The following is a 20,957-nucleotide window of genomic DNA, read 5'->3' on the forward strand; positions in this document are numbered from 1 at the left end:
CATATCCAAGGATTTTTATACTTTGAGTGACGTTTCCAAAACATATATGCAGTACAGATATATAATATGAAGTGTAGGATTATATTATACCTAGTTTTTCATGTTCCAGCTACAAGGGCAAGTTAAAACATGTAAAAAAAAAAACACACACATTGACTGCTTGCTACAACTGAAATGAACTATCCCCCATCTAAGTACTTAACTTATTGGATTCACATAACAGCCAGCCAAACAGCATTTTAAAAAAGAGGTCACCGATGTCAGCCAACAAATTTCTTGCAGCACAGATTTTAATTTTCAAAAAACAATGTGCAGTGACCTATACCAACCAATCATCTTTCAATCTCTCAATCTCCCCATAGTTCTAAAATTATCCTTGCTATGTTACTATATAATCTTGGTACAGTCTGAATAAATAAGCTTGATAGCTGAGAGAAAGTTACAGCACTTGGATAAGTTATATTTCTATTTATTGATATTAAATTAACTTACTGTCATTTCACCCCCAAAACATTCAGAAGCAAGCTGAGCTGAATCAAATGGCTTCACTTCGGCATCATTGAAAAGATACCTGAGAAATGGAATAGGTTATCACCACAACGTCATATAAAGTACAAGTTAATTTTTGTAAACTATCCACACTAGTACTCCCATTAAAATGGGTTGTGAAGTCAGAAGGTTTTTTTATCCTAATGCATTAAGATAAAAACCTTCTGTATGCAGCAGCCCAGCTTAGACCCCCCCCCCCTTCTTACCTGAGCCCACTCTCGATCCAGCGATGTCCATGACTGTCTCATCTGTCTGGGACTCCCCTCCTCATTAGCTAAGACACAGCAGCAGCGCCATTGGCTCCCACTGCTGTTAAAGTCAGTTGAGGAGAGAGGGGGGCGGGGTCAAATCACAGCGCCGTATCTGAATGGATACAGGGAGCTGTGACTCGGTGCCCCCATAACAGGCTGCAAGGGAGGGCGAAGCCAGGAGAGCAAAAGAGGGACCTGAGAAGGAGGAGGATCTGGGCTGCTCTGTGCAAAATCAACTGCACAAAGGAAATAAGTATAACATGTTTGTTATTTTTACTTAAAAAAAAAACTGAGACTTTACAATCACTTTAAGTACCCCCCGCCAAACATGAAGCTGCCTCCTTGGTCTGTAACCTCAAGTATGGGGAGAATGGGGTAGGCTCCCATGAATACTGAATGGGGAAGTCTTCCATCAATACTGAACGGGGGGCTAGGTATCTACCTGGCCCTACAGGATCCAGTGTTTCAAATCCCTTGGCCAGAGTAATCAGACTGCATTATAAAGAACTGCTGCAAACAGGATTACACCTCTTCTAGGAACAAAAAAGAATATGGGGCATACACAGTCACCTGAGGGTACTGCATTTTAATATAAAAGAAGAAAAATACCTCGCTACTGCAAATATCAATAAATAGAAGTGAGCTACAACTATTTTGTGGGATATGCACATTACAAAACATAAGTATAGTATAAGTTGCGCTAATAATAAATGTCCATAAAGATCAGAAAACAGTCCTGAGGTGAAGTATTAAGGAATCCTTGATGTGATGACCACTCTCCTTCACCATAGGTAAGCTCTGATAACACCGCCACTACCACCAACGGCTAAAATGGTCTCTTACCAGCTTGTATTGACCCCATTTTAAGAAGTCAATAACACTTGTGGCTTAATACCCAGCCAAGGCCGTTAAGAGATCCAAGGTCCTCTAAAGCCTCCACACATCGATAACCAAACGGTAACGTCATAGATAAACCCAGAAGTGTAAAAAGCTTCACATAGTGTAAGATCATTCAACACCTTTACTAAACGTACCTTTGCGAGTAGTACTCGTACTTTACCCTTGAATGGAATAAAACATCCCCTGCAGGCTGCACTCAAAAAGCGTTTGTGTGTTTTTTCTTTGATTTCTCCAGAGTTGCTTCTACTCCCGCAAACAAGCTGCCACTACCGTGGGCATTCTACACCACTTTCATGGACATCCTTTATTGTATTTATTGCTCTCATCCAGAGTGTCAATTTTTAAGATATGCATAGAGACTTTTTGGGGTCACATACTAAATACTTACTTGGGTCAATATTGTCATTGTGTTGTCACGCTGTGCATCCTGACTGGTGGATGCAGTCTTCTGGGACCAGTCAGGGAGGGAGGGAAAAGAACTTCCGTTGCCAAGCGTGAATGGAAGTGGGAGCAGGTACCTGTCAAAAACAGGTACCATTCCCCCCCCCCCTCCTGCTCCACAAAAGTGCCAATTGCGCAAGTGGAGCGGGGGACGAGGCCTTTAAAAGGAACTTCCCCTTTTGGGTGGAGCTCTGCTTTAAAGTACCAACATCTTTTTTTGGGTCAGTTTTGAACTCTTAATCTTAATATCATAATACTGCCTTCCTGAACCTTTTTCATACTCCATGTATTTAAAGGTTTCAATCCTTTACCCCATTTCCCTTCTTTTCACCTATTTTTGTTACTCTTCCTGGACTCTTTATCTTATCAATATATTTTTGTAAATGAGGTATCCAGAACTGGACTCAGTAACCTAAATGCAGTCTAAGCTCTAAAAATAATTAGGAAAAACTAAGGAAAAGTAACTTAAAATTCTGGCCATTTCTTACAATATGACAAGCAAAGGAAGGATTTTATTATTAGAAAGCTTTCAAACAATCAAATGTACACAACTCAGACAGCTAAATTATCTGTCCCAACATTGGGCCACTCCAATACATGATTTATATAATATGTTGTCCCCCACTTTATGTACTACCACATAGGTGAATGATGCATTAGGGCATGAAGAAAAAAAAAAAAAAGTTAGAACATACCATTTATTATTCTTATAAGCGTGTGGATTCACAATGTCCCTGATGAAGCTGTAGTAGTGTCCACCATCAGCAGTACCGGTATGAACAGTGACCCCTATTAAATCGTACTCATAGCTCTCAGTCACTTTCACTTCCTCCCCCTCATCTTTGAAACCTAAAAAATAACAAATATGTCAGTGTGAAAAGTCATCGTTTAGAGGGTAGTTTTTCAACCTTAAGTGGATATAGGTATAATTAGTGGATTATGTGCCAAAGATCACCAAACTGGCTAAAAAAGGAATTTGACTAGTCATTGCCATTAACCCCTTAAACCACTTAAAGTGCATCTAGAACTAAACCTTTCTTGATTTCTTCTTAGAGCAGGGAAAGGTTAGAACCATTGTCTTGTTGCTAATGACATCACCGTTGGTGAGGCTTACTCCTTATGTCTGCCCCAGTGTTCATTATCACCAAAAATTCATAAGTGGGTGTTATATCCGCTTAACATCCCTTAGTGAAATTTACAACAATATGGATATAAAAGTAGGTCACAAAAGTGAGTACACCCCTCACATTTTTGTAAATCTATCATTATAACTTTTCATCTGACAACCCTGAAGAAATGACAATTTGCTACAATGTAAAGTAGTGAGTGTACAGCTTGTATAACAGTGTAAATTTGCTGTGCCCTCAAAATAACAACACACAGCCATTAATGTCTAAACCACTGGTAACAAAAGTGAGTACACCCCTAAGTGAAAATGTCCAAATGGGGACCAATTAGCCATTTTCCCTCCCCGATGTCATGTGACTCGTTAGTGTTACAAGGTCTCAGATGTGAATGGGGAGCAGGTGTGTGAAATTTGGTGTTATCGCTCTCACTCTCTCATACTGGTCACTGGAAGTTCAACACCTCATGGCAAAGAACTCTGAGGATCCGGTTTAACAGGACAGGTTCCACTCAAAACAGGCCTCGCCATGGTTGACCAAAGGAGTTGAGTGCACGTGATCAGCGTCATATCCAGAAGTTGTATTTGGGAAATAGACGTATGAGTGCTGCCAGCATTGCTGCAGAGGTTGAAGGGGTGGGGGGTCAGCCTGTCAGTGCTCAGACCATACGCCGCACACTGCATCAAATTGGTCTGCATGGCTGTCATCCAAGAAGAAAGCCTCTTCTAAAAATGATGCACAAGAAAGCCCAGAAACGGTTTGCTGAAGACAAGCAGACTAAGGACATGGATTACTGGAACCATGTCCCTTGGTCTGATGAAACCAAGATAAACTTATTTGGTTCAGAAGGCGTCAAGCATGTGTGGTGGCAAACAGGTGATGAGTACTAAGAAAAGTGCATCTTGCCTACAGTTAAGCGTGGTGGTGGGAGTGTCATGGTCTGGGGCTGCATGAGTGCTGCCGGGAACTGGGTAGCTACATTTCATTGAGGGAACCATGAATGCCAACATATACTGTGACATACTGAAGCAGAGCATGATCCCCTCCCTTTGGAGACTGAGCCGCAGGGCAGTATTCCAACATGATAACGACCCCAAACACACCTCCAAGATGACCGCTGGCTTGCTAAAGAAGCTGAGGGTAAAAGGTGATGGACTGGCTAAACCCTATTGCGTATCTGTGGGGCATCCTCAAACACAAGGTGGAGGAGAGCAAGGTCTCTAACATCCACCAGCTCCATGATGTCATCAGAGGAATGGAAGAGGACTCCAGTGGCAACCTGTGAAGCTCTGGTGAACTTAATGCCAAAAAAGTTTAAGACAGTGCTGGAAAATAATGGTGACTACACAAAATATTAACACCTTGGGCCCAATTTGGACATGGTATATATACATATATATACACACACACACAAACATACAGTATATCATTGACGATACTCACCATTAGTGGGAGTGAAAGACTGATACTTAATGGTTTGGATTGCTTCAAGTGGGACAGTAATATTTGTCAGCAATATAGCTCAAGGAGTATGAGGATTTAATCCCACTTTACACTGTGAGACCTATAGCCTGTTGCCATGAAGACTGACTCCTAAATAATCATAGCCATAAGTAGATGTGTATTCCATGTACTTCAATGAAGGAGACGGACAGACTGTCATTGGCAGTCTTGTCCTATTGTCTATCTATTGTGATGGAATGTGGATTGTGTTACGTCTGCCTGTCCCATTGTTAAATGTTAATGAGCCCACATTGTTCTGTCCAGATGGCTAGATAATTAGTTCAGGTTAATTCTGTTTCTGTATACAATTTCATCTGCATATGATAATGTAATCAGACAACCCCGACCTGTGTGTGCTAATATGATCCGGAGGGGAAGGTCCATGCTGTATATAAATTCTGTGTGAATGTTCAATAAAGAATGATTCCAGTACAAGCTAAGTTGTTGGCTAGCTTTGTATGAGGGCGGCTGGGATTTGATATCTATGTTCATGACTGCTAGGAAGCCGTATACTGATGGAAGACCACAAGTACAGTGTGGGTCGGCCGTTCGGTTACACTCACAAAAGTGAGTACACCCACTCACATTTTTTTTAAATGTTTTATTATAATATCTTATGTGACAACACTGAAGTTAAAAAAATGAAACCTTGCAACAATGTAAAGTAATGAGTTTACAGCTTGTATAACAGTGTAAAATTTGCTGTCCCCTCAAAATAACACACAGCCATTATTGCCTAAACCGCTGGCAACAAAAGTGAGTACACCACTAAGAAAAAAATGTCCAAATTGGGCCCAATTAGCCATTTTTCCTCCCCAGTGTCACGTGACTCGTTAGTGTTACAAGGTCTTAGGTGTGAAAGAGGAGGTGTAAAATTTGGTGTCATCACTCTCACTCTCTCATACTGGTCACTAGAAGTTCAAAATGGCACCTCATGGCAAAGAACCTACAACTACACAGAGGGGTGGGTGCTGTGTCCGTCAATTAACCTCAGAGAAATGGATTTCACGGTAGGTAAAAAATCCCATCGTCTCTTTCGTTCATTGATGGACACAGCTCCTGATCTTCTTAACCATTGGGACGTCCCAAAGCAGTGTTAAACATGAGGGGTGGGAACAGCTAACTAACTATAGCCAACCAAGTTAACAGGCGCTCAACCAAAACAACTGGAGCTCACCTGAAAAAAACAATACATCCTCAAAGAGGACTGGGTCCTCTAAACAGCAGCATGCAAAACCTTGTGGCCAAAGGAAGCATCCGCAGATGCCAACACATCCACTTTATAAAACTTTGTGAAAGTGTGCACCAACGCCCAGGTGGCCGCCTTGCAAACCTGCGTCACTGACGCCTGACGGAAGGCACAGGAGGCACTGAGCACCCAAGAAGAGTGCGCGTTGACAGGGAAAGGAGGAACCTAACCACTGATGAAATAGGCCTGGATCACCGTCTCTCTGATCCATCAAGAAATGGTCGCAGAGGAAGCAGACAACCATTTCCGAGGCCCATCCGTGAGCACAAATAGGGTGTCTGACTTCCTAAGACTCCGTAGCTGCCAGGTACACCCTAATTGGCCAGACCACAGCCAAGGAATGCAAGGCAATTTCCTTCAGATGTTTTGGCCTGGGTCATAGGGAAGGCAATACAATGTCTTCATTCAAACGAAAATCAGAGACAACCTTTGGAAGGAACAACGAACAGGGACGAAGAACCACCTTATCTCTGTGAATTACCAAGGTCAAGGACAGGATAACGCCGCCAGTTCTGACACCATGCACGCAGAAGAGATAGCTTCCAAGGCGGCCACCTTCTGGGACAGCGTAAGCAGGGAAATCTCCTGAAGATTTTCAAAAGTAGGATTCTGAAGGACAGAGCACCAAATTGAGGTCCCAAGGTGGCAACGGAGTTGGGCACTGGAAGGGCCAAGTGCCTAACTCACTGAAGAAAAGTACGCACCAGGGAGTATGTGGCTAAGGGCCATTGAAAAAAGACAGCTAAGGCCAACATCTGACCCTTGATAGTACTCAAGGCCAGTTTCTGTTCAACCCCCCATTGAATTAAGGTCAAGATCCGAGCCAATGAGAAAGAGTATGAACTCCAAGAGACTCATACCATGCAATGTACGACTTCCACGTACCATGGTAGATCTTCCCAGAAGTAGATTTCCTAGCTTTTAAAAGCATTGGATCACCGGCGCAGACAAACCTCTATCCATCAGCACCTGGCGTACAACAGCTAAGCCGTCAAAGCCAGCGACTGTAAAGCAGGATGGAAGATTGGACCTTGGGATAGCAGATTCTCCGAGAGGAAGCTTCCAAAGAATGTCAGCGAATAGCCGCACCAGATCGGGCATACCAAGCTCAGCGAGGCCAGTCCGGAGCCACCAAGAAGACCGGAATCCCTTCTGCCTCGATCCTGCATAGAAGTATTGGCAGAAGCTCGAGAGGAGGGAAGGCCTAAATCAGACAATACTCACCCCACGGGGCCACCAGTGTGTCCCTGGTGTCCGCCAGAGGATCCTGTGACTGAGCCACAAACCTCTGAACCCCTCTGTTGAGACGAGATGCCAACAGATCCACCTCGGGGATGCCAAACCAGGGAGACAACTGATGAAATGAGTTTGTCCAGAGGAAGGAGCACTCTGGCTAAGGCTGAGTCCAGAGTCAGACCCAGAGAGTCCAGCTTTGTGGATGGAACCAGAAAGACTTCTGAAAATTTAGAATCCAGCCGAACTCCCTCAGAATTCATATGGTGATTTCCACCAGAGCAGTAGGAGACTCCGCTCACAGAAGGCAGTCGTCCAAGTAGCCCAGTACCGCAATCCCCCATTGGCGAACAAAGCTAGCACCGGGGCTAAAACTTTTGTTAAGACCAAAGGGTAACGCCACAAACTAGGGATGCACCGAAATGAAATTCTTGGCCGAAGCCGAATAATAATGAAATGTTTGGCCGAAGGCCGAATACCGAACGCAGTGTTTCGCATTTTTTCCATTTATTTTGCCAATTTTTTGTCCTCTCTCTTGTCCTCTCGTGTCTCTCTCTCTCTTGTCCTCTCACTCTCTCTCTCTTGTCCTCTCATGTCTCTCTCTCTATCTCTCTTGTCCTCTCATGTCTCTCTCCCTAAATGTTACTGTAGGGAATGGGATTCAGTGCACACTGCAGCCTTGTACCATAGGGTTAATGTTAGTGACACTGTAGGGATTGGGAAGGATGCTGGGAATGGAAATCAGGAAGCATGCAGGCAGCCTTGTAAATTTTAATTGCAGATACAGGGCACTGGGCAGGTCAGGGTTAATGTGGTAACATCAATTACTCAGTGACAGTCAGTCAGTGTCAGTGTGGACTCGATCAGATTATACAGTGACACAGTCTCTCATAGTGGTAGTAGTAGGAGGCTGGAGGTGGACTAGTAGGAGCCTGGAAAGGAGCACAGCCGCATACATACATTACTCACTCGTGCACTGCAGCCCGCCCCACACATTCAGTGAGTCTTACTCTCCTCCCTAGTTTTTTCAATGGCACATTCAGGAAGCCAATCACGCCGTGAGTAGCGGCATAGCGGAACCAATCAGGTGTGCAGGCACGCGTGATTGGTTCGCTGTGCAGCTAATTACGGCGTGATTGGCTTCCTGAATGTGCCATTGAAAAAACTAGGGAGGAGAGTAAGACTCACTGAATGTGTGGGGCGGGCTGCAGTGCACGAGTGAGTAATGTATGTATGCTCACCGCTGAAGTGTCCCGGCTTCCCCTGCCTAACACGGAAGTCTGTGAGTCCTCCTGTCCTCCTCCGAGTCCCTTCCCCCTGTAAATATCGTGACCTCGGCGATATGAATATCGCCTATGGCCACAGAACGATAGTCGATATCATATCGACTATCGTTCAGCCCTATTGTTCGGCACAAAATTATTCGGCCTTTTGACTTATTCGGCCGAACACCGAAAGTGCTATTTTTTCTATTTTCGGCCGAATGATGTTCGGCCGCCGAATATTCGGTGCATCCCTACCACAAACTGATAATGCTCCTCTCCCACGGCAAAGCGGGAAAGCACTAGTAACCAGCACATATTGGTATGTGAAGGTAAGCATCCTTGATGTCGATAGAGGCAAGAAAATCACCCTGATGCAGGGATGCCACCACCGTGCGAATGGACTACATCCTGCACTTCTGCACCCGCACAAAACAGTTCAGCGCCTTGAGGTCCTGGATTGGATGCACCTTGCCTTCCTTCCTGGGAACTGTAAACAGGTTTGAGTAAAAACCCTGGAAACATTTTGAAGTCCGAACTGGGACAATCACCCCTTTAACAGGTCTTGTACCGCCCCAAACAGACCCTGTAAGCGGCCTCGGTACAGGCGCAAGTTGGAAGGAAAGAACCTTGCTGGGGGACAAGAGCTGAACTCGATCTTGAAGCAGTAGCAAATTACTTTGTGGACCCACTTGTCCTCTACCAGGGAAAGTCCACAGGTCCAGAAACCAGCGAAGATAACCCCCCAACCCCGGTGAGGGCGCACCTTCATGCTGAAGGAGCCAAGTCCGTGGGTCTGGAGAACCCCGCTCTCATCTTGCCAGACCAGGATCATTTGGATTCTCCAGTGGAGGCCCTGAAAGGCTTGAGCCTTTGACCCTGAGGGACGAAAAAACGTATGAGCCGAGAAGGAGAGCCCACATCTATGACGAGGGTCCTTGCCCTTAGTAGCCTGCGGAAGAAAGGTACTCTTACCCCCTGTGAGACCTTTAATGTCATCCAGGGTAGCTCCAAACAAGCGATCATCTTTAAAGGGTAGATCAGTCAAGGCCTTTTTAGAAGTCTGTTCCGCAGACCAGCATTTGAGCCAAAAGACACGCCGAAAGACCACTGCCGAAACAAAGAGCCGAGCCACTAGGGGAGCCGCATCCAAAGGGGCATCACAGATAAACTGCAGCCCCTGGACCAGCTGGCCTGCCAGCTCAGCAAAAGGCAGAGGGGGAGCGGTTCTCCTTCCACGTCTTGGCGTAAAAGCTTAGCCCACTCAGTCAGTTTTTCGACACCAAGGCATGGGTGAATACCGGTCTCAGTGCCGAACCAGCCACAGTGTACATATTGCGGGCCACAGCCTTAGTCTTCCTGTCAGCCGCATCCTAAAAGGCCAGGGACTCTTCAACTGGAATCATGGTTGCCTTGTTCAATCTGGAAACCGAAGGGTCCACTTCTTAATAAGGGACTCCTCATAGAGGTATCGCCTAGAAAATCGCTTAGGGACCCCCAAGGGGACGCTTTGGTCATCCCCAGACTTCACGACAATTCTGTCAAAATAGGCGGGGAAAGGAAACACCTTTGCTGCTCTGGATGGCTTGTGAGTGCCAAAGGGAACCTACGCCTCCATTGCAGCAGAAGCTGCGTCCTCCATCTTTAAGGTCTCATGCACAGCTACAATCAGTGCTTCCACCAGCGCCTTATCGAGCGCGGTTGCAGATGTGGAGAAATCATCCTCACTATCTGAGGATTCCGGGCGCATGGTCGCAGACCTAGCAGGGTGACCCACGTGCGCGGCGGCCGCATCAGATTCAGGATCTGATGAGACAGATAAGGCAGGGTGCGCTTTTTGCTAGCCTGTCACCCGAAAGCCTCCTCCACTTGGGACACAAAGGACTCAAGGACTGCTGTCAGTGCATGGATGGATAGTTGGGACGCGGAGGGCCCCCGCAGCCTCAGAGAGGGGATCAGGTGGGGAGATGTGCTCCAAAGACTCCATGAGTCACCAGGGGGACCCCACAAAAAGTGTAAAACACTGCAAAGGGACAACCCCCACCGCACTGGCAGCACCAAACAATCCTCAGCAGAAATGGAGAGGACTCCACCAGACTCACCACCCAGCAGAAACAGGCACCTGCATCCACCAGGATAATCTGCAATACACGTGCAGCGATCAGGAAGTGAAAAGATACAGGAGTCCGCACCAGTAGATGAGGGGCTCCTACCTCCGAAATCCCCGCTCACAGGGCTCCACAGTCAATGTCCGCCGCTATTTTCAATGGCAAATCACTACACAAACATGGCCACCATGCATTGAGCACACAGGCTTCCGCAAAATGGCGGCACCGCGAGGCTCCCAGGGACCCAGGAGGGATCCCTAGGCCTAATGGACAAGCCCATGTAGGACGGCGCGGCCCAGGCAGGAGCCCCCACCAGGTACAACCCCCCGCCCTGCACAGCCGATCGTCCGGACGCCGATTTGCACCCCCCATCGCCAGCATAGCGCCCTGTACCCACCCCAGGAGGTGGACCCGACCACCCACACAGCCCCAGCATAAGTGGAGGGGGTAGGATGAGGGGACAGATGAAAGGGGTGCCTGACAGGAAGGAGGGGAAGCCGGAGGTCCGACTGTCCCAAGGAGGGGCCCACGTCCACATCAAAACATTCAAGGGGGAGAGGGGGGACAGCTATTCACCATACCAGGAACCAGGTGGGCACCGCTCGGGACAGAACCCCTCATTATCGAAAGCCAGGCGGAATAATGCGACTCGTCCCAAGACCCGGTTGTATGCAATCTCGTGAGGCGTTTTACTCGCAGGCCGACAAAGCACGGAGCTGAGGTCTGCGCCCGCTTGCTGGCCAGACTGGAGTGCCCTCTGGATCTAGATCAGGGGTCTTCAAACAATGGCCCCCCAGTTGTTCAGGAACTACAATTCCCATCATGCCTAGTCATGTCTGAGACTGTCAGAGTTTTACAATGCCTCATGGGATATGTAGTTCCGCAACAGCTGGAGGCCCATAGATTGAGGATCCCGGATCTAGATTATCCAGCTCGTTGCTCAGTTTGGCAATTGATTGTAGATCTCACATGAAAAAAAAAAGGAGAAAAATTTCTATCTAAAAGGAAAAAATTGCCAGGACCAGAGATCCCAGCAAGGATCTAGGTCCTTACTCCTGACTAGGCAGAAAAAAAGTTGAGGGAGTATATCCCCCTGGGACTGCCCATAGGTGTAGCCAGACTTTTTTTCTGCCTGGCCCTTTTTCTGTAGGGGACAGTACAAACCAATGGTTAAGAAGGTCAGGAGCTGTGTCCATCAATGAACAAATGAGAAAAAATCGTGGCCACACAAAATATTAACACTTTGGGCTCAATGTGGACATTTTCACTTAGGGGTGTAATCACTTTTGTTGCCAGCGGTTTAGACATTAATGGCTGTGTGTTGTTATTTTGAGGGGACAGCAAATTTACACTGTCATACAAGTTGTACACTCACTCACTACTTTACATTGTAGCAAAGTGTAATTTCTTCAGTGTTGTCACATGAAAAGAGATTATAAAATATTTACAAAAATGTGAGGGTGTACTCAATTTTGTGAGATACTGTATATATACAAAACACAGTGTCGTTGATTACAGTACATAAACACAATTTACTAAACTGCACTAGTCTTATCACCGAACAAAAAGTAAGGAAAAATCCAAATTTTTCAGTTGTCGCTAAAACATGAGGTGAAGCCAGCCATAGACAGTATGGTTGCAGGAAAGAAAAATTGCTAGATTCCCCCCCGCAAACACAGTCAGTGTTATTGTGTTCTCCCGGTGGTGGAAGCCCCCCCTGCCAGGAGAACACAGTGATTATTGCTAGTGGCTATTGCCGCTGGCAATAATTGTATGAACAATCTGAAGGCTGGTTGTACCTAAGTGGATTAATCGATCAACATGGGTACAATCAGCCTGTCCTTACATGGTTTGAATCTCGGCCAGTCCCTGCTTAACTGAATGAGACTCAAACATGGCTGGCTTAAGGCTTTAGCCACCAATGTGGACAGCTGTTCTGGTGAAAATCAGTTAGGTGGAGATTTCTTCTCCCTTTTAAGAGATTTTATCTACTGTTGTGTGTTTAGGAAAGGCGATAAAGAGAAACTGCTCACTTGCACAGCAAGAGAAAGCCCCTAACTTTAGGCATAGTTTAGGGCCAGCTCAAAAGTGTCAGGACTGTCAATCAGATAATCACACCATACCTTCTATTCTGTCATTTTTTCCCATTAAAAAATCTTCTGTGTAGGGAGTCATATCCAGTCGAAGAGGAAAAGAAAAGTGTGTGTTGACCTTTTCCTTCATCATGGTGACCATGTTAAAAGTGTACCGCATTGTATTAAAGCTTAATATCCTTGGCAATTTTTTGAAACAAGCCCTAAAAAAGGACAAAAGAGGTAATATAAAGAGAATATATTAGCATAGATCTGAAGAATTGCAAATGTGGTATAGGGAAAAAAAAGAAAAGAAGATTCCTAAACCTTTCACTGGCAGAGTCGGAACTGGGTTTTTTTGTTTTTGTTTCCCCCACAAATGGTACAATGGATATTTTAGGCCTGAAAATCAGTTAAACCCCCCCCCCCCCCCCCCACACATATATATATTACTGAAAGGGACTCTGGAGAATAAAATAATGGAAGCTGCAATTTGATTTTATGTCACATGATACTGGCACACCTGCTTATCCAATGCATAGTTCAGTCAAATTTAATTCTAGTGTACAGAATCAGCATAGATTTCCCTTTTTTTTTGGTAAAATATTAACAAACTTGTGTCAAGTAAACAGATATTAAACATGTCAAGTTTTAACATTGCAAGTGTCCGTGAAGAGGCAACAAACTTCAGGACCCAAAACTGTCCAAAGGGGATACCTTAAATGCCATTACAGCTCACCAGTTTAAAGTGAACAATTAATAGCAGCTTTAAAATTAGTGCAATTGTCATTTTTGTATGTAGAAGCACCCTGCTGCTTGGCCTTATGTCCATATGTGTTCCTGTGAGTGGGGCTTTAAAGAAAAATAATGTTGGAGTATTTTCTTTTATATAAATACAGGTAGTATCTCTGCAGTATGTTGTGGGGCTTAGAATCTTGACTGCTCTCCTCCACAACTGTGGCCCTTGATAATTTTCAACTATTAAAAAAAAAATGAAAAGGTAAACATGTTGTGTTTTCCTTGCACTGTATAAAAAAAAAATGCAGTTTGGTAAAATATCTAATAAAAAAAAAAAAAAAAAAAAAACTTGAGCCTGTGCATTCCTCCCCTTCCCCCGTGTTCCCAATAAACGTGATCCACAGTATGGAGCAGAATCCTATAGGAGTTGTTTTGTTTTTTTAATGGCTAAGGCAGTCTCAGCTAAAAGAAAGGAAGAGTGCAAACACAAAAGTTTGAATACATTAATTGTTACACATGTAGTTGACTGTTATTTAAAAGTTTTTTTTGTTTTTTTTATACACATTCTTGGCTATTCATGGAGCATACTTTTTACCCATGCAGTGTGAGATTAATGGTCCGTTGCAAAATCCACAATAAGTTGCAGAGGTTGCTAAATGATAATTGAAATTGCTTATTCTTGAAAATTTTCTCTCTGTATATTGCTACAGAGAGACTGCACTGCAGGAGAGGGAACATTTGTCAGAAATCAGAACATGAAGGACCCTTCTTACAGATAGCAACAGATTCTACAGCACATAATCAAGTACAATCGATATGCATAAGGCAGAAGGTAAACAAAACATGTTATACTTACCTGCTCTGTACAATAGTATTGCACAGTGTGGCCTCACTACCTCTTCATCTGGGGTCCTGTAGGCTTATCTTCTTCTAAGTCTACCCCCCATAGGAAGCAGCTTCCTATGGTGGCGCACTTGCAGGCTAACTCCTGAGCTGGGCTATGTGCATCCATTGACACACACAGTATGGCTTGGGCCCCGTTCCCTCCACAGAATTTGACTGACAGAGGCAGGAGCGAACTGCCAGAGCAGGGACAGCTGCTATAGACAGGCACAGCTCTGAATCGAGTAAGTATTTAAGGGGGTGTTACTATTACTGGGACATTTTTTCACCTTAATGTAGGGAATGTAGTAAGGTAAAAAACATCTAGCCTTTAGAACCACTTTAAAGTGCTTGTGCTTGGCACATCTAATAATTCAAGTGCTTTGTGTAAAAACATCCTAAAAAAATCGCTTGTTTCACACAGACCTTTTCTCCGCTCGCACCTTCTTTCCACATTGAGAGCATGTGTACATATTGTCACCTTCCAATGTGTCCTTGATGGTGACTTCATCTAGTGACTCCTAAAGTAAAAACAAATAGCGTTTAGATAATGCACCTCATTCTAAAATCAAGTACACACATAATTTGTCTAAAGCCCTACTGGAGAGATTTCCCTTTACTTCCTGTTTTATAGATACAAAAGAAAGCGAGAGGAACTCTCACTAAAGGTAAGGAAACATAGTCACGCACAATAATTGCACTATTAGATTTTCTATGTATTTTTTCAATGAAAAATTTAGGATTAGTTTCCCCATGTTGTGTACACCAGCGCAGTGTAATAATATTTCACCATAATTTGTTTTCTACTTTACATTAAAATCTATTTGTAACCTCTGTGTATGAAGCATGGCAAGGACCTAAACCCCCCCCCCCCCCCCGCCTGATCCATGCAAACCATGTCGTCCTTAAAGAGTTTGATGAGCCTTTAAACTTGACTACGGAGATAAAATGGTCCTTAATGAGAAAATTGGATTTTTGTAAGAACTTACCGTAAAATCCTTTTCTCTTAAGCTCATTGACAGACGCAGTCCTCTTTGATTAATATCAGTAGGGTTATACTGCCCCCTACAGGAGTAGGACACTAGGCAGGAAAAACGTTCTGGCCACACCTTAGGGGCAGTCCCAGAGGGTATATCCTCTCTCTCCCTGCTACAGGATGTTAGTTATGTCACAAAGCAGTGTCAGAGAATTTAACCCAACCCAACACAAAAATAGAGGGGCGGGTACTGCGTCTGTCAATGAGCTTAAGAGAAAAGGATTTTACGGTAAGTTCTTACAAAAATCCAATTTTCTCTGTCGCTCATTGACAGATGCAGTCCTCTTTGATTAATATCAGTAGGGACGTCCCAAAGCAGTGCCACAAATGAGGGGTGGGATAACAGAAATCAAAATCAAATCCAGAAGGCCCAACCGGAGCCAACCAGAAGCATCAAGGACTCATCGATCAAAAAGATGAGACCCAAGTGAAGAACCCAACAAACCCTCGAGGTAGACCAACGGTCTCCTCAAACAGCGGCCTGCAGGAACCTTGCGGTCAAAAGAGGCATCCGCTGATGCCAGCACATCAACCTTATACAATTTTGTAAAGGTATGAACCGACGACCAGGTAGTCGCCTTGCAAACCTGAACCACTGACGCCTGATGGCGGAAGGCCCAGGAAGCACTAAGCGCCCGAGTGGAGTGCGCCTTAACAGGGAACGGAGGAACCCGACCCTTAATAGAATAAGCCTGTACCACTGTCTGTCTGATCTATCTAGAGATAGTCGCAGCAGACGCAGGCAACCCCTTTCTAGGGCCATCCATGATCACAAATAGTGAATCCGTCCTACGGAAAGATTCCGTGTAGTTAAGTACACCCTGATCGCCCAAACTACATCCAAGGAGTGTAACGCAAACTCCCGAGGATGACTGGGCTTAGGACACAGGGAAGGTAACACAATATCTTCATTTAGATGGAAATCTGAAACCACCTTAGGAAGGAAGGATGGATTCGGACAAAGAACCACCTTATCCCTATGAACCACCAGATATGGGGAACGACAGGACAATGCGGCCAGTTCTGACACCCTGCGTGCAGAAGTGATAGCCACCAAAAAGGCCACCTTCTGGGATAAAGTAAGCAAGGGAATCTCCCTAATATTTTCAAAGGGAGGTTTCTGAAGAACCGACAACACCAAATTAAGATCCCAGGGCGGCAGGGGTGCGCGCACCGGCGGAGCCAGGTGCCGCAACCCCTGGATCAAACTCCGCACCAAGGAATGAGTAGCCAGAGGCCTCTGAAAGAAGATTGCTAACGCTGAAACCTGACCCTTGATAGTGCTCAAGGACAGTTTCTGCGCTACCCCCTTTTGTAGAAAAGCCAATATACGGGCCACCGAGTAGGAACGTGGAGGAAACCCAAGGGATTCACACCACGCGATATAAGACTTCCATGTGCGATGATAGACTTTTCTGGAAGTCGCTTTCCTTGCTTTAATTAGAGTAGGAATAACTGAAGCTGACAACCCCTTGTCCTTCAGCACCTGGGTCTCAACAGCCAGGCCGTTAAAGCCAGCGATCGTAAAGCAGGATGGACGATCGGTCCCTGAGACAGCAGATCCTCCCTGAGAGGAAGTCGCCAAGGAACGTCTGCGGCCAGCCTGACCAGGTCGGCGTACCAGGCCCGACGAGGCCAGTCCGGAGCTACCAGGATAACTGGAATTCCCTCCACCTCTATCCTGCAAAGAAGTTTCGGCAGCAATTTGAGAGGAGGAAAGGCATTACCAGTAGCTGGTACTGCCCCCATGGGGCGACCAGCGCGTCTGCGGCGTCCGCTAGAGGATCGCGGGAGCGAGCTACAAACCTCCGCACCTTCCTGTTGAGCCGAGATGCCAACAGATCCACATCCGGGGTGCCCCAACGAAGGCACAGTTGGTGAAATACCTCTGGATGAAGAGACCATTCCCCTTGATCCAGAATCTGGCGGCTGAGGAAATCTGCCTGCCAATTCTCCACCCCCGGAATGAATACCGCGGAGAGGGCTGGAACAAATTGTTCCGCCCAACCAAAGATGCTGGCCACTTCCATGGCCGCCAGGACACTCTTGGTGCCCCCCTGGTGATTGACGTAAGCCACGGCCGTGGCATTGTCCGACTGGATCCGCACCGGGCTGCCCCGGAGCTGCTCGGTCCAGTGAATCAGACAGTCTGAGCGCTCTCAGTTCCAATACATTTATCGGTAACCTGGATTCTTCCAGGGACCAGAGCCCCTGAGCAGATCGTCTGCCGAGAACCCCACCCCACCCGGATAGACTGGCATCCGTGGTGACAATCGTCCAATAGATTGGAAGAAATGACTTCCCCTGACTGAGCATTGGTGATCGAAGCCACCAAACCAGAGATTCCCTGGTCCGTTCGCTCAGCCGGATCCGATTGTCCAGGGAATCGGGATTCCGGTTCCATTTGAGAAGAATCTCCTTTTGGAGAATCCGGGTATGAGACTGGGCAAACGGTACTGCCTCGAAGGAGGCCACCATCAGTCCCAGAACCCTCATGCAAGTCCGCAGAGAAAGCCAGTTGACGGTCAATAATAACTGAGTCGCCGACTGAATCTTCCTGAGTTTCTCCACCGGGAGAAACACTTTTGCTAAGGATGTATCCAAAGTTAGACCCAGATAGTTCAGTCTCCTGGTAGGGACCAGGGATGATTTCTGCCGGTTCACCAGCCACCCGAACTCTTCCAAAGAGATCATCGTGATCTCCAATTTTAGCAGCAGAGCCTGCGGAGACTCCGCACGGAGTAGAAGGTCGTCTAGGTAGCCTAGAATCGATATGCCCCGCTGTCGCAACAGTGCCAAGACTGGGGCCAAGACTTTTGTGAAGACCCGGGGAGCAGAGGCGAGACCAAAGGGTGACGCCGCAAACTGATAATGGTCCTCTCCCACGGAAAAGCGAAGAAAACGCTGATGTCCTGCATAAATGGGAATGTGAAGATAGGCATCCTTGATGTCTATGGACGCCAGAAAATCCCCCTGATGCAGGGAGGCCACTACTGTGCGAATGGACTCCATCTTGAATTTTTGTACCTGGACAAAAAGATTGAGTGCTCTCAAGTCCAGAATTGGACGCAGCTTGCCCTCTTTTCTGGGTATTGTGAATAGGTTTGAATAGAACCCCTGAAAACGTTCTGTCCAAGGAATGTGGACCACCACTCCTTGTTGCATTAAATCCGTCACTGCCCCCCGCAAAGCTTCTAAGCGGTCCGGGGATAGTCGGATATTGGAAGGGAAGAACCGCACCGGTGGAAATGATCGAAACTCGATCTTGTATCCCGACCGTATGACCTCTTGAACCCATTTGTCTGGAATCCTGGAGAGCCATGGGTCCGGAAACCGGTGAAGACGTCCCCCCACCCCAGATATGGGTGGGGGCGCACCTTCAGGCTGTATTGGTCTTATCTTCAGGTCTGTCAGGGCCGACCAGCGCCCTTTGAATCCCCCTGGGGGGGCTTTGGAGGACTTTACCTTATCGCCCGCCCCAGAGGAGCGAAAAAACTTCTTATGAGCGGAAAAGGAAGGTCCCCGTCTGCAACGCGGTGCTTTCCCCTTAGTAGTCTGTGGTAAAAAGGTGCTCTTGCCACCAGTGATACCAAGGTGACACCAAACAGGCGATCCCCTTGAAAGGGGAGATTAGTCAAAGCTTTTTTGGAAGCTTGATCCGCCGACCAGCATTTTAACCACAGCATACGCCGAAGGACCACCGCCGAGATCGATACGCGCCCCATTAATGGAGCGGCGTCCAGGGCGGCATCACAGACAAACTAGCGCTTGTACCATCTGCTCCAGCAAGTCCGATACTGCCGGGGGGAGACTTCTCCCCTCCAGATCTCGGCGTAACAACTTGGTCCACTCTGTCAATGTTTGTGCAACCAGAGCAATGGTGAACACTGGCCTTAAGGCTGACCCTATCAGGGAAAATATAGAGCGGGATATAGATTCCACTTTACGGTCCACTGGATCCCGAAAGGACGGAGCGTCCTCCACCGGGATAACCGTAGCTTTATTTAATCTGGAAATCGGTGAATCCACCGACGGTGGAACCGTCCATTTATTAAGGAGAGATTCTTCAAATGGATAGCGTCTAGCAATCCGTTTGGAAATACCAGGGGCTCGTTTTGGACGGACCCATTCTTCCTTAATTATATCTTGAAAACATTTGGGCAAAGGAAACACCTTTGCCATCTTGGTAGGCTTGCGAGTACCAAAAGCAATTTCAGTATCAACTGCTTCCGTAGGTATAAGCTCAAGTCTTAAAGTTTCCCGCACAGACACAATTAGTGCATCTACCAATGCTTCATCCTGCGCTATCGCGGAGGGAGAAATGTCTTCCTCACTATCCGAGTAGACGGGATATGAGACACTAGCCCCAGAAGAGGGACCTGCAGCTGCTGCGACAGGCTCAGAATCTGTATCTGAAGTGTCAGATGAAATAGGGGTAGGCGGGGGTCGCTTCTTTGCGCCCCGTCCATGAATGGCCACCTCCACCCGGGATACAAAAGACTCCAAAACCGCTGACAGGTGTGGCCAGAACGTTTTTCCTGCCTAGTGTCCTACTCCTGTAGGGGGCAGTATAACCCTACTGATATTAATCAAAGAGGACTGCGTCTGTCAATGAACGACAGAGAAACACTGTTTTCATTCTTCATACCGCAATACTGAATTTTACTGGTGTACACAAGTGGAACCACCAAGAATATCTGACACTTGTGTTTGGCCTGGGAACACAGAGGAGATTTACAGATTTAGGGCTCAGTAAACCCAAATGTCAGAAAAGGATATGTTATACATGATCTTTATGCTCTTTGGGCACTCCCTGGTGCATGAAGAAGGAAAAATGTGTATTGAGCTTTGAGCCATTGTAAAATAACTATGGACGATGAGCATCTGGTTGGAACTACTGCTACAGTCCTGCTTGTTTTACTTCCTCTGTTCAGCATGCCTCTGTCTACAGGTTTAAACGTTATCTTTTAAGAGAAGACTTTTACTTTTTTTTAAATGTTTTCAGTACAAACAACACAACGAAAAACACAACAGACCCAACCCCTCCCCGGTAGTGCAGTGGTTCACAGCAGAGAAAACTGGGACAAGTACAAGACAAAAATAATAACATTCCCCCCCCCCCCCCCCGCGTATCACAGCAGCGGGCAGGAGCACCACAAAAGCAGACAGCACATTAAGTCAGCTAGACTGAGTCCAGGACAAGGACAAGAGTACCCGGAGGAAACCCACGCAGGCACAGGGAGAACATGCAAACTCCAGGCAGATAGTGTCATGGTTGGGATTCAAACCAGCGACCCTCTTGCTGCTAGGTGAAAGTGCTAACCACTACACCACTGTGCCGCCCATACTGTTACAAAGTATATTGAAACACAATTCAGAAGCAACATTAGGAGTTGGCAGTATATACTGATGTGATACTCACGTATATGTTTTTCATATCAGCCACCTGACATCTCACAGTATAGAATTCTTCAGCTGTCTGGCTTACATGTTCACAATCCTAGAGGAAAAACAGCAAACTTAGCAAATCTACCAGCATAAGCAGACATACCAATCTTTGTAACAAAAGCAATTTTTTTGAAGAGATTTACCAAAATCGACAGTATTAG

General features: G+C 46.2%; 1 protein-coding gene across 1 annotated transcript in view; it reads right to left on the bottom strand.

The window, feature by feature from the left end:
- The window catches only part of USP34 (ubiquitin specific peptidase 34), a 600,284-nt gene that overhangs the window by 178,462 nt on the left and 400,865 nt on the right, over positions 1-20,957 (bottom strand). The window contains exons 46-50 of the mRNA XM_082250967.1: positions 20,771-20,848; positions 14,739-14,833; positions 12,744-12,916; positions 2,837-2,990; positions 493-571 (exon numbers count right to left, since the gene is read on the bottom strand). Coding sequence (XP_082107093.1) covers positions 493-571; positions 2,837-2,990; positions 12,744-12,916; positions 14,739-14,833; positions 20,771-20,848 — 579 coding nt within the window. The remainder of the gene's footprint in view (positions 1-492; positions 572-2,836; positions 2,991-12,743; positions 12,917-14,738; positions 14,834-20,770; positions 20,849-20,957) is intronic.

This window comes from Pelophylax lessonae (genome assembly GCF_965119305.1).
Source record: "Pelophylax lessonae genome assembly, chromosome: 3".
Taxonomy (NCBI): domain Eukaryota; kingdom Metazoa; phylum Chordata; class Amphibia; order Anura; family Ranidae; genus Pelophylax; species Pelophylax lessonae.